The 14,460-nt window shown below is 34.5% G+C and overlaps 1 protein-coding gene across 1 annotated transcript in view; it reads right to left on the bottom strand.

Annotated features, from left to right (window-relative positions):
• Window positions 1–5,432: 5,432 nt before the first annotated feature.
• Window positions 5,433–14,460, bottom strand: part of DOP1B (DOP1 leucine zipper like protein B) — a 50,974-nt gene continuing 41,946 nt past the window's right edge. Inside the window, exons 34-41 of the mRNA XM_015823171.1 lie at window positions 13,890–14,124; window positions 13,153–13,214; window positions 12,390–12,518; window positions 9,545–9,681; window positions 9,380–9,429; window positions 8,315–8,473; window positions 7,641–7,770; window positions 5,433–6,792 (exon numbers count right to left, since the gene is read on the bottom strand). Of these exons, the coding sequence (XP_015678657.1) occupies window positions 6,526–6,792; window positions 7,641–7,770; window positions 8,315–8,473; window positions 9,380–9,429; window positions 9,545–9,681; window positions 12,390–12,518; window positions 13,153–13,214; window positions 13,890–14,124 (1,169 nt within the window). The 3' untranslated portion in view covers window positions 5,433–6,525. The remainder of the gene's footprint in view (window positions 6,793–7,640; window positions 7,771–8,314; window positions 8,474–9,379; window positions 9,430–9,544; window positions 9,682–12,389; window positions 12,519–13,152; window positions 13,215–13,889; window positions 14,125–14,460) is intronic.

The raw sequence follows: 14,460 nt of genomic DNA, 5'->3' as shown, positions 1-14,460 counted from the left end.
CTTGGATGAACCAGGATGAAGACTTACTTCTATCATTATCTATAGGGTGCCAGCCTTAAAGGGCGAAGTCTTTATCTTATGTGTGTCAGCTTTGCTGGGTGAATTGCTTATGTAATCAAAGTAGCTATAAAAATAAGGTATTTCTGCTATTTGGGGCTTTTTGTCTCTTTGAAGAGCAGCCCCTTCTTTGTTCAGCTGAATAAAAAACGTAAAGCTTGAAGGCAAGCTGGTTTCCTGTATTTTTTAAGCAAAACCTCAGAACCTGCCTATCATGACAAAAACTAGTTTCTCGAGGTAAAGTTAATGCAACTAAAATACTAAGGATACACATTTTTCTTAGCTATCTCCCCAGTATTTTGATTCAAGATAATCAAAATTGCAGATTGTTCATGAATGAGGGTCATCTTACAAAAACAAAACAAATAAACAAAAATATCCTGTACTGGAAAGATGTACAGCTGATTTGCAGCAAAGGATTGCTGGTATTTGTTATTTGTTAACATTGGAATTAGGTCTTATAGTGATAAATATTTCATTATAATTGCTCAATGGTTTTGCAATGATGATTTGGGATCTGAATCTAACAAACCTAGTTAGTAAATTGGCAACGTCTTCAGCCTCCATACTCAATGTAACAATTATTTTTGTTGAAGGACTTTTAGAAATCTATAGTTGATTTGCAGAAACAATTGGAGATAATGGTATTAAACATGTAAATGTTTTTGAAAATAACTAAAGCCATAAGAGACAAGTGTTGTGCTTTCTCGACTGCCAGCGGATCCGGCAGCCGAGTCAGGTGAATCGGATGAGGGGGAAGGGCTGTCTGGGTTCACATGGAAGTCTGCAGAAGGTTCTGAGGAGCAAGAAGACTCAGAGCCAAATGCAGAGCTGGGCCCATTTGCTCACACTAAGGCAGAAAAACAGCTGTGTTGGCCTGAATTGAGCAAGAGGAACAGCTGGGGTCTGTCCAGATGCACGTATGCACAGAAAGGAGAGGCATGCAGGACAACGGAGAGTGCTGGGGCAGCTTTCCAGGAAAAGTAAGAGACTCTAAGAAGCCACGCCCTGATTGGACTTGGACTATAAAGAGGTGTGGGAGGCGCCAGTTGCCACAGGCAACTGTTCATGCTTTGTTATCTTGTTTCTCTGTCGGATTTCTTTTGCCAGGACTCTTTGCCAATTATCCAGGTTTGTTGGATTTCTTTGTGTTTGGTTTGAATTGTTAATTGAGCCTTGCTGCCGAGAACTCAAGAGACTTTGTACTTATCTCAGCCAAGTGAGAGCAGAGACTGCTACTGTTTGTTTTACATCTAAGGACTGGTTACCTGGAGTTTATTCCATAAATGCCTTGTTAAAATAAAAAGGGGTTATTTTCTCATGAGTCCTGCCTTGCTCATGCCTTGCTAACTGAAAAGGGGTTTTCCTCACGAGTAAGCTGTTGAGTAGCACTGGGTCAAAACAACAATAAATGTGAATCCTAAGCTAACCCCTACTTTTGAACATGAAATCCACTAAGACTTTGAACAATGCTATTTTAATTTAAACTTTGTTAAATTTGTTTAATTCATAATGTCATGTGTATTGGGACTTGAAAAGTATGTTGCTTTCTGCTCTGTGCTCTAAGCAACTTAAACAAGTTTTTTCCCCCCTTAAATTTAGGATGATTTTCTATTACAATATTTATTAACGCATAACTGATAAAATTATTGCTCCACTGTGGAATGTCCAGATCTGAAACCAGCCTAATGAGGCAGCAACATTTTCTTGAATAGAAATTAATATTAGTGTGTATAATTTGCTGATAATGAGTGAAAAGTTAATGTTGCCTTGACAGACTTAAGGGCAACCTTTGATTCAGTAACTTGTAAAACTCTAGAGGAAATTAACTGCCATTTCGATGTCTGGTGTGTCCTTAATTGTAGTATTACCCTGTGGTAGTACAAATGCCCAGAGTTGTTTGCTATGAGATTGGTGGCAAATAAATTCAACAAATAAACTGTACCATTCAATTTATAGGTAACCACCTGGGACTTAACTCATCTCTATTTACAAAGGTATAAAACAAGATTGTATCCTTTCTCCATTACAGGTGGCTGTTGTTTAATGACCATTCAGCAACCACTCAAACTTTCAGAGGTACTGAACACGTAGTACTTACGACTTGTCCTCAGACCATTGCAGCATCCGAAGATCATATAACCACCATTTGCAACCTTCTTTTACAGCTTCTGCAAGCAGTCAGCAGGGAAGCCAGCACTTGGTCACAAATGGCAACCACGTGATGGCCTTCTTTAATGACCCAGTGATTCACTTGATGGCAACTGGAAATGCCAGAATTTCTGTCACTAAGCGGTGCAGTCATATGAGTTTGCACTTTAGAATTGTGTCACTCAGTGATAGAAATTCTGGTCCCAGCTACCATCATTGAGGACTACCACTTTTACATTAATTTTTACATTCAACTTGATGGACTGGTTGAAGTCTACCTTAAGGGTGACCTTAATTAACAGTGATGTGGCATATTCCAGCCTTTCTTTGCTGGCATACTCTGCTTATGTTCTTGATAAATGCTGGCTGACTTCAGACAGAGAATTTGGGGCTTGTACATACAATTGACAGAGCCAGTATATTTTTCATCTTTTCTGCAGTATTATTGCAACTCTTCCTCACCAACTTTCCCTACATATTTCTTCAATATTTTACAAGTTTTTCACAGACAACCTTTTACCCTGGCACAAATTGGGGTGCCATTCATCAGGATGACAATCGATAGATATGTCAACCTTCCATATGAAAACTGTACATGTTCTTAGATTCAGAAATTAAATCTGTATCTTACAGTATATGCTATCAAAGTGTCCGTTATATGTTCAATGATAAATGAAATCCAAAAAATATTAATAGATTATCAAAATAATTGCAAGTTAAGAATTGAAACTTTGTTTTAAAATGATTTATTTTTAACTGTTCATTGGTAGGTGTGTGGATATTTCAAAAGGTTATGATTTAGAAACAAAACATTCAGTATGAAAGACCAATCTAAATGAAGAATATAAGTGGTAGAAACAAACATTTAATGTTCAAGGTGGTGTTCTGCAATAACATTGATTATGAAAATTACATTCAACATTAATTACATCTTTATACAGCACCTATTTACCTTAATACTCCACTCTCCTTTGCCAATCATTTTAAATATGTAATTACATCCCCCGTTTCTTTTTGTCATAAATTATTGCCTTAGATCAGGGGTGTCAAACTGCTGGCCCGCGGGCCGGACGCGTCATCTGGAAGCTGCGCCCACCCCATTGCCGGCAATGGCAAACCGTCCTGATACGTTGCGCAACAACACTTGACATCACGAGTTTGACATGTCTGCCTTAGATACTCAGTTATCAATCATTTTAAAATAGTATCAAATCAAAACTTCATCTATATTATGATTACTTGGAAAACAAACATTTCAATAGTGCTATTTCCCAAACCAGACAATATTAATTTCAAATTTTGAAAAAAAAATCCTGCCTTTATTATTTTTACATATAACTCAAAGCAGCGAACGTATCCAACACATAACCTTTCTCATTTTATTTTCCCCACAACAGCAACCCTGTGAGGTGGGTTGGGCTGAGAGTGAGTGACTGGCCCAAGGTCACCCAGCTGGCTTTCATGGCTAAGGCGGAATTATAATTCATAGTTTCCAGCTTTTTAGCCTGATGGTTTAACCACTAGACCAAACTGGCTCTGTTTGCTATCAATCTCACATTGCTGTGTAGCTACAAGTTGTGCACAGTAAATCTACTGAAATATTATAGAGATCCAACGATTGTTAATCCAACTGGTCAGGTACATTTTCAATTAATTGAAATACATTTTGTTACAGGATTTGGGAAAATGGGCCCTGAAGAAACAAAGGCAATATATTGTTTGCAAGACTGAATGATGTTCAACAATGTAGCAGCAAATGACCTCCTGCAGGCATCAAGCATCAATATATCTTATAGAGAAGGTGAACTACCGTAATAAGCAATTAAGGGCATTATAAATGACACTGAAAGTTACAATAAAGTCATAAATACAGCCCCTGAGATAAGTTCAAAGTGGATGGAGGAGAAAAGAAAACAGAAGCGAGGAAAAAAAAGAAAGTTTAGTGGTGGACGTAATGGAAGAGTAAGTTACAATGTATTTAGGATACTAAACTTCAAATTTAGAGGATTAAATTAGATCTGGGAATTATATGTATTGTAAAACAGCTAATATTAGCTGCACTTCCTCAGAATAAACAAAGAGCAAGGGACATGTGAGATTCTCCTGTGACACAACTAGCACTGCAAATAAAGACTGTCTATTTTCCCTGAGAGCTAGCAACCTTGTCAAAGATTTTGGAAATGTTTAAATTTCCACATAACAGGAAACACACAGTATTATACAGCAGTATCTATTATACAGCAGAACATATATCTTTGATCAAAAACATTTAGAAAGGCATAAGTATACATTCATAATGATAAAGAAAGTTTAAAGTATATTTAAGTTTACAAAACACATAAATAATTTACAATATTAAAATAAGTACATCTTTACATCATACATCAGGTGTTTATGATCTAATTGGGCATTTAACGAGAAGCAAAACTAATTAAATGAAAAATGTGCCATTTTTTGACATTTAACAAATTCAACAAAGGTTTAACTAAATGGGACACAGAAATGTTCACATTGGTGCTGTTTTTTGCCCAGTGTATATTACTTGAGAAACTCAAAGTGCTAATCATCACAGATGGAGAAAGAAGGACAGTCACATAAAAAAATCTGAACTTAAAAAAGTACAACATTAAATGCATTTAAAGAACAGAGTAGTAGTTTTTGAATATACACATTTTTTGCTTTGTTATCTATGTTTTTCTGTTTCTAGCTACTTGTGTGGCATCTTTGATCTTCTTATCATGATCTTCTGCTCATGTATTACAAAGCTTGTGCAAAAACCTAGCTGGAACAAAAGCCACTATCTTTCAAAAAGCATCTTTAACTATAAAACTATTTGCTTCCAGTCTTATACAGGTAGTCTTCCACTTAACAACAGTTTGTTTAGTGACCATTCAAAGTTACGATGATACTGAAAAAAGTGACTTATGACTGTTTTTCACACTGACAACCATTGCAGCCTCCCCACGTTCACATGATCAAATTTCAGACACTTGGCAACTCACATTTATGACGTCGCAGTGTCCTGGGGTCATGTGATCCCCTTTTGCAACCTTCTGACAAGTAAAGTCAATGGGGAAGCCAGATTCACTTAATAGCTATGTTACCCACTTAACAACTGCATGATTCACTTAATAATGGAGGCAAGAAAGGTTGTAAAATGGGGCAAAATTAACAAATGTCTCGTTTAGCAACAGAAATTTTAGGCTCAATTGAGGTCGTAAGTCAATGACTACCTCTACAATACTTTCAGTAAATGTACATTTTTGCCCAAGAATGTGTCAGCAAAACTGTGAACAGGTTTGGAAAGTAGGTACTTACAATGCAGCATAGTAATCCATACATACTAAACATATATACATGTCTTTAGGAACTATACATTTTTTAGACATACTTTTACATTCTTATTGGCCTATTTCGATTAAGTACCATACAGCAAACTGTAAAAGGCAACAATGGCTTTAATTTAGTTAAAACTTCGAAGTAAAAAAATCATTTTCTAGTTTTAGAATGGTTATTCATAAATTTGATGGAAACATAAAGACAAATCTTAAAAATATTTACTGAAAAAGCAAGTGTCATTGGGTTTGGTGAAACCTACTTGCTACCAAATTTGTTTTTGCTTATAATCATAGGCCTAACACTGAAGTGGAAATGATCATGCCAATGTGGGGTTGCAATAGGATAGAGGGGACTTCAGCCTTCCACAGGCTATGAGTCAACCACCTATAGAGAGTAAGGCATCTGCCTTATTATGCATGATCTGTTACCTAGGCAAAAGGACTTGAAGCATTCATTATTAAGGCCAGAATAAGACAATGTTCTGAAGCACCTCAGGCAAACTAATCTAACTGGCAAGATTCTGCCATTATAGCTAATCTCAATAAAAATAGGAAGTTTCACTATTCTGTGGAATTGATTTTCTGCTTTGGTCCACCTAGAGGGCTGATCAATATTGCAAATGTGTGGACTATTACTTTGGGGTTAGAAAAACGTGAGTAATGTAAACTATGCTAATTTGTTTTAGTAAGTTGCTATGCAGAAGTTGTTTAGAGCAGAATTAAAATTAGAACAATTTATCTTTTGAGAAATGTAGAATGTTGTATTTCCTGGTAGAAGGGAATTTCTTTTTACATTGAAAGTCAACAAAACTGCATTCATAAACAAGCATCTCAATTAAATGATTATTTTAATTGAAAAATAATGATTCTTCATTTTAACAAGCTAATTTGGTAAAGCAATGGAAAGTTGCATATTGCTTCAAGCATTTCACATTTTAGCAAAATGAAACTTGATGGTTATAAGAACCAAACAGATGTTTTACAATGATTCATTTTCCATATTATCTATAAAATCACGTTCAACATATTCTTCCAGTAGTTTCAAAATTCTTGTTCCACTGGTGTTGGGATAGGTGTTTTTAAAAGACTTGGAGTTGTGTGTGCTTAGTAATCTGCCACCTTGAGTTTTAAAAGCAGAATTTAATGTATTAAAGAATGGAATTAATTGTGTGATGTTTGATACAGAATGAAAATCCAAAAGAGGAAAGTCACAATTTTTTGTTGCTTCATCACTTATATTTTGTTCCTTGAAAAAAATAAAATAAAAAATGAATTGTTAATATGCATTTGCATGAATGTATTTAATATCAACTGTGATATATATATTATTTTTTGCTTGAACATAGACATTTTCAACTTAGTCTATTCTATAAATTATAGATAATATTTTCCATATTTTTGAGCACTCAAAATATTGTAGGATGACAGCTCAGACAATTTACAAGCAAGGCTCTAGAAGCATAGCCAGATATTCTGGGACTTACAATTTCATAACCACAGGAAGAACCAAGCTGGGAAGTAAGAATGAAGTTGGATAAACCACATTCAACCTGAGATAACAATCACATCTAATTTGTGAGCTATCTGTGTGCATCAGGCCCTCAACAACTTGAGATAGATATGTAGACATGTTAAATACATTTCCACCAGTAATAGCTAAACAACCTTTAGAAAATAAAATAGAATAAAATAAAAAACAGTATTTTCTGACTCTGTCTGGTTAAAACATTATCCAAAGTAGCACAATCCATATTTTCTTGAATATAAACTCGGGTTGCATATATTTATTTTGCATTAAGTATGAATAACTTTGCTTATTTTACATGAATTGGGCATGCACCACATTAACTGTATCATCTACTAATCAATTAACTTGAATTGGGTCCTATAGAAGGATTACTAGACTATGCCTTCCCAAATATATACAAATATTGAGCAATGTTGCTGAATCGAAGCAGCTCTGTTCAATACATGAGAATATTGTTCACACTGTCTTGGGTATATCTGAGCAGCATATTGATTTCAAAATATTATTTGATAAGAAAACTATGGCGTTTCAGGCAATAAAAGTTATTTGATAAAGATAGTACTTGCCCCATATTTTAGCTTCAATAAATCCATGATTCTAGCAACATGAGGCTTGCATTCCTGGTGATTTTCCATTACATCTGAAATCATGCTGCAACTCTCCATGTCCACCTCTGGAACAAAGGCCCACTTATACCTAAAAACAGACATACTGTAAGGTACAAAATCTAACATAGCTTTATTTTTTGATCATATGGATTAACAGGAAAAATTATCCAGTTTTAAAACACTGGTTATCTCATTTGGGACACAGCACAGAATCTTTAAATCTAAATGCTCTTTAAATTTGTCTACATATGTTTGTTACTTTTGTCATTTTAGTCCTATAGGACTACATTTTTTGCCTTCGTTTTATAAACCAGAAATTCTACAAATGCTACAAACTTGAAGAAGAAAAAAAATACAACTTTATTTCCACATATATTGCTATATTATATATTTGTTATTTTTGATCTTAGGTGAATTCTCTTGCAATATAATCTGAATCTATAAATTTTATTTATATATATATTTAAGGTGCACATGTTTCACCAGATTCTGAAAGTGACAGAAAAATATTAGGTTGAATAAACTAATGAAGTGGCATAGCTATGCAGTAGAAAGAGAAGCGCAATCAGATCACACTGAGATAACCCTCAAATGCTCTACCATTTTGCCAAGAATAAAAATATAACACTTACATCTGAAACAACTGCATCTTGTCAGATGGAAAAGAAAGTGCCGTGTCTAAAAATTTACAGGCTGATAAATACAAGGTTAATTCATTCTGGTGTATGTCACCAAGGAACCCAGTACTGCCATTTGATGGTGCTTTCTGCCTGCTCATTTTCTTGTTGTTTCTGTAAGATCCATAAAAAAATATATCAAAGACTGCAGAACAAACCTGGTGACTTTTTTAAAAATGTGAAAACTAACTGAACAATTAATTAAACCCTTTCATACAAGAGTACAAATACAAATGCACCTGGAATTTTGAAAAGACAAACCGCTGAAACTTAAATTTACTGGAACTTAGCTAATATAGCTAAGACATTTCCATTTGAAAAATTACCATTTCTATTTTAAATTTAACATTTCTTTCTTTTCCAAACCAACCAACAAAATGGGTACAAATATATTTCAAGGGGGTTAGTAATAGAATTGTTCCACTAGTCCTAACTGCTGCATCTCAGCAACCTCTCAAAAAGATTCTTTGCAGGCAGAAAAGTGCCATTTAATATCCTGGGGAGAACCTTGAAGTCATTTTAAAGTCAGTGTTCCTGGATGAATATTCAAATGGTGAGCTGCCAATTATCAGGTGTTTAAATTAATAAATTACAAAAAAGGTAAACATTAAAATGTACATATAAAATAATAATTTACTGTACTTAGAAGTGCATGTATAAATATCTTCCTTTATTGGTGCAAAGTTTGGGAGAACTCTAAGAATAAGACCTAGAATGTGAAATGCTACCTGATACCAGGGCAGCCCATTTTTCTACCTGAGTCAGCTCTGCTTGCAAGAAGCTCTCGAACAAGATTTTTTCCCCATTACTTGATACCTCTATAGTCTAGATCCAGAAACTGAGCATTGGATATTGTTTTTGTGTGTGGTGTATTATTTGTCTGCATGGCTTGTATTCTACCACTTCTAAACTGTAGTTTAATTCTAAAATAACAGAACTATTTTCAATCATTATTAACTATTAAGATCAAATTGCTAAATTTACCTATTTTTTGTTAAGTTTATTGAAAAAAAAACTTACTTTGCTGGTTCAGCCATTAGAATTTCCTCTAACTGTAGAAATGTTTGAATCTAGATGATCAGAGAAATGGAGGAGAAAAGAGAAAAATGTATTAGTAAATATTTATTTCTTTAAAATATCACTCATTCTACTATTATTATCATTCTGCTATTAATTATTACTTACCAGTTCTGTCACCATGATTGGCCATAAAGAGGTTAGGTGTTGAGGGGAAATTCTCAATAAAAGTACCCTGAAAAAAAGAAACATCTGGGCAGCTACTGAAGAAGTGTGTCCAACACGTAGGTTGTCAGTCAATCGCTCTTAGAAAAAAAATTACAACAGAGAAAGAAAAAAAGAGGGCAAGTTAACAGACAGTGTAATCTATTTTATATGCTGTTGAATGTTCTTAACTCATGATGGCTTACAGGAAAATTATCCAGACTATTAAAAACTCAAGTATTAAAACTTAATACTTATAAAAATAATAATTTCTACCTAATTAAAACCATTAAGTGTACTGAATAGAAAAGTACTGAAATGTAAGTGGTTTGGTTACCATCATTCTGATTTATTAGTTAGTGTGTACCTCAACTTTCTTTTCAAACCAGCACTGAAACTTTTTAAAATCAAAACTCTTTCAGGCTAAGAGAAAGAAGGAATTGTGAATAGAACTGACAGTAAGTATGTCAACAAATAAATCAAATATATAAATCAAATTAATAAATAAATAAACAAAATTGATGTTGCCAGAAGAACCAGTTATAACTGAGCTTAGGGATTCAAATTGATAAACTTGATGAAGATGCAGAGTTATGTAAGCAAAACTAGAGCACCAGGGGCATAGTAATCCAGAGGAAGCAAAGATTACTTCAAAATGATGAGATGTGTACAAGGAAGTTATTCAAAATTTGTCTTTACATGCCCCTGTCTCATGAAGTTGTGTGAGTTATGGTTTTGTTTCATGATACATGTTTTGTCATTCCCACCCACATTTTGCCTGCCTACACCTGTCCAACAGAGTTCATTTTCTGTGTCTCAATGAAAAGCCCAGATGATGTCATTGTGTGACCAAGTGATACACAAACAAAAGTTGTAGTATTTATTGAGTAATGGCCATGATTCTACAATTTAACTAACATAATGTTAAGTCAGTAGTGAATTGAATGTAGTTAGCCCATCCTAGAACTGCAAATATAAATTATCTTCCTAACCCTAACATTGGATAGAAGCCTGTCCTTTTTATTTATGGAGAACAATGAATATATCTGTGTATTTGTGTGAGTAAAGTAGAATCTTGATTTGATATACAGTGAGGGAAAAATTATTTAATCCCTTGCTGATTTTGCCCACTGACAAAGAAATGATCAGTCTATAATTTTAATGGTAGGTTTATTTTAACTGTGAGAGTTAAAATAACAATAAAAAAATCCAGAAAAACGCATTTCAAAAAAGTTATAAATTGATTTGCATTTTAATGAGTGAAATAAGTATTTGATCCTCTATCAATCAGCAATATTTCTGCCTCCCAGGTGTCTTTTATACAGGTAAAGAGCTGAGATTAGGAGCACTCTCTTAAAGGGAGTGCTCCTAATCTCAGTTTGTTACCTGTATAAAAGACATCTGTCTACAGAAGCAATCAATCAGTCAATCAGATTCCAAACTCTCCACCATGGCAAAGACCAAAGAGCTGGAATGGGCTACGAGACTATTGCCAAGCAGCTTGGTCAGAAGGTGACAACAGCTGGTGTGATTATTCGCAAATGGAAGAAACACAAAATAACTGTCAACCTCCCTCGGTTTAGGGCTCCATGCAAGATCTCACCTCGTGGAGTTTCAATGATCATGAGAACGGTGAGGACTACATGGGAGGATTTTGTCAATGATTTCAAGGCAGCTGGGACCATAGTCACCAAGAAAACAATTGGTAACACACTACACCATAAAGGACTGAAATCCTGCAGCGCCCGCAAGGTCCCCCTGCTCAAGAAAGCACATGTACAGGCCCGTCTGAAGTTTGCCAAAGAACATCTGAATGATTCAGAGGAGAACTGGGTGAAAGTGTTGTAGTCAGATGAGACTAAAATCAAGCTCTTTGGCATCAACTCAACTTGCCGTGTTTGGAGGAGAAGGAATGCTGCCTATGACCCCAAGAACACCATCCCCACCATCAAACATGGAGGTGGAAATATTATGCTTTGGGGATGTTTTTCTGCTAAGGGGACAGGACAACTTCACTGCATCAAAGGGATGAGAGACAGGGCCATGTACCGTCAAATCTTGGGTGAGAACCTCCTTCCCTAGCCAGGGCATTGAAAATGGGTCGTGGATGGGTATTCCAGCATGGCAATGACCCAAAACACACAACCAAGGCAACAAAGGAGTGGCTCAGAAAGAAGCACATTAAGGTCCTGGAGTGGCCTAGCCAGTCTCCAGACCTTAATCCCATAGAAAAACTTTGGAGGGAACTGAAGGTTCGAACTGCCAAACGTGAGTTTCGAAAACTTAATGACTTGGAGAGGATCTGCAAAGAGGAGTGGGACAAAATCCCTCCTGAGATGTGAGCAAACCTGGTGGCCAACTACAAGAAATGTCTGACCTCTGTGATTGCCAACAAGGGTTTTGCCACCAAGTACTAAGTCATGTTTTGTGAAAGTCATGTTTTGTCAAATACTTATTTCACTCATTAAAATGCAAATCAATTTATAACTTTAGTGGATTTTGAATCTGGGGATAATATTACATTTTTTGATAATTCCTATTTACAAGACATGCTGCCTTACCATGATGGCTAGGATAATGTGAGTCAAAACTACATTATCAAAAAGCATCAAGTTGGAATGTATGCTTGAATTAGTTATTAAAATAATGAATGTGTGTCTGCACACTTCCACACTTCCACTGCCATATATACAAAAATTGTTGCTTATAGACTTTTTTAACTTCATTATAAAATTATTTTATCCCTTTTAGTTAATATTATAAGTTATATCACATCCTTTATCTATAACATAAACAAATTATCACTCACCTTGTATCAAAGGAAGATAAAGATGATATTGATCAATTTCACCACTGAAAACAGCAAAGGCCTGACGCTTTAACAACATTGCCTTTTGTTCAAAACTTGGAAAAAGTTTTAAGGAACTACTCTGCATATCTACAATTAAGAAAATGGATGTTAATATATCTATCTCAAGAATTGTCTTAGCAGGTACAAGGATCAAAATTATAATAGAAACATATGAATAATGTGGTACTAAACTGCCCTTTATATGCTACCTATCCTCTTGAGCTACCTGCTTACATCTTATAGTAAACTGTCAGACCAACTAAAGCTAGTGTTTACAAATCAGCTATTATGACATCAATCTACTGACATTTACAGAACTTCAAATATTTTTAACTGATGAACCAGAAAAGTAGGATTCTTTTTCTCTAAACTTAACAATATAACTGAAATATTTCTAGCTATTGCTACTGCAGTCACTGTGTATACCCAATGAGTTGTTTGTACTAATCTTTTATAGTTAGAGTCCTAACTAGGAAGTTTAACTCTTTCAATGTCTTAAAATGCATGTTGTCCAGGCTATTAACTTTATTCGTGCTTTATATTGTTAGTGGCATTTAGTTTTCAACTTTTTCTGAATGTAAATTGACAAAAACTTTGGCATTAGAATTATATAAAATCTACTAAATGAACAAATAAATAGCTTTCTTGATTTTTCCATTCTCTATTTGTATTCTATATTTTCTAGCAGTTAGCTCAGTAACAATTATGAGAAAATGCTTACTCATCAAATCTTTAAACATAGTTTTTTCATGTGTAAGTAGGTGATCGATAATGGTTCGCCAGCTGGAAAAAAAAGTAAAGTTTGGTGTAATTGAAATGGAAGCCATGTATCATTTTTTTGTTAAACAAGTGTAAAGAAGGATGACACTTACCCCATGAAAATTCTGCAAATATGTTGCATAGTGGGTCTATGAAACCTGGTGCATATGCTTTTCATTTATGACAAGTCATAAGAGCTTAAGATAAGTCATAAGATGACTCAGGTTTATAACTGATGTTCTATAAAGTTGATTTCTTTTTTTGAAATATTATTTTAATTACTATTTAGAGGATGGTAATTATATTTCCTTTTTGCAGCAAAATCATCCAAGATTCTTGTGGCACATTAAAGACTAATATGTTTCTCATAGAACACTCTTTTGTGCATTATAATCCACAAATTTATGCTATAATAAAGGTGTTCAATTTCAGGTGCCACAAGAATTCTATTTAAAGTTACATATTGAATTTCTTTAAAATCATGGTTCAGAAAAAAAAAGAATGAAAATCGTATTAAGATGTTTTTCTTTGCACAGTGATGTCATATTCATTTAATTCCTTTAATGAAGGCCAATGAATTTTAACTAACTGGCACTGATTCCAAGTGCACCTTAAAATTACAACTGAACTATAACCTGTTGCAATTTGCCAATTAGTTCAGTCAAAAACATGTCACACACTTTTAAATATATATCTTACTGAATGCATGAAGTATCCATCTGAAAAAAGGCAGGATCCATAAATAGGTCTAAAACATCTTTCTTCCATGCTCGTTTGGTATAGGCGTAGCCACTTAAGGAACTTAACAACTGAGTACTAGCATGGAAACTAGGAAGATTATAGGCACTGTAAAGACACAGGAATAAAATGAGCAGATCACAAAAACATAGACAATTCTTACACAGCATATCTCCACATACTAAATTTTTCAGTGCTGATCAGATAGTATTCCCACTATACTATTATACTATACTTGATTTTCAATTTTTAGTAATACATCATGCATGCAAATAGAAACCTAAATTAAACTAAATTGCAATGACTTAAAATTCAGTTTAGTAGTATATTACAGAGTAACATTACTGGAATGGTTTAAGCCGTGTTGTGAGGAATAGGACTGATTATATAACTGGGCTGAAGGAAATTGCCATAGGAGGTGGTAGATACTTGATGTTATAAAAGAATGCCAATTTTATTTATTATCAAGTACATTTTTAGTGTTAGACAAAGGAGGGATAGTCTTCTGCATGTCATAAGTGAAAGACAGTTG

Source organism: Protobothrops mucrosquamatus, unplaced genomic scaffold (assembly GCF_001527695.2).
Source record: "Protobothrops mucrosquamatus isolate PMUCROS unplaced genomic scaffold, P.Mucros_1.0 scaffold1788, whole genome shotgun sequence".
Taxonomy (NCBI): domain Eukaryota; kingdom Metazoa; phylum Chordata; class Lepidosauria; order Squamata; family Viperidae; genus Protobothrops; species Protobothrops mucrosquamatus.
This window is presented reverse-complemented; position numbering and strand designations above follow the sequence as displayed.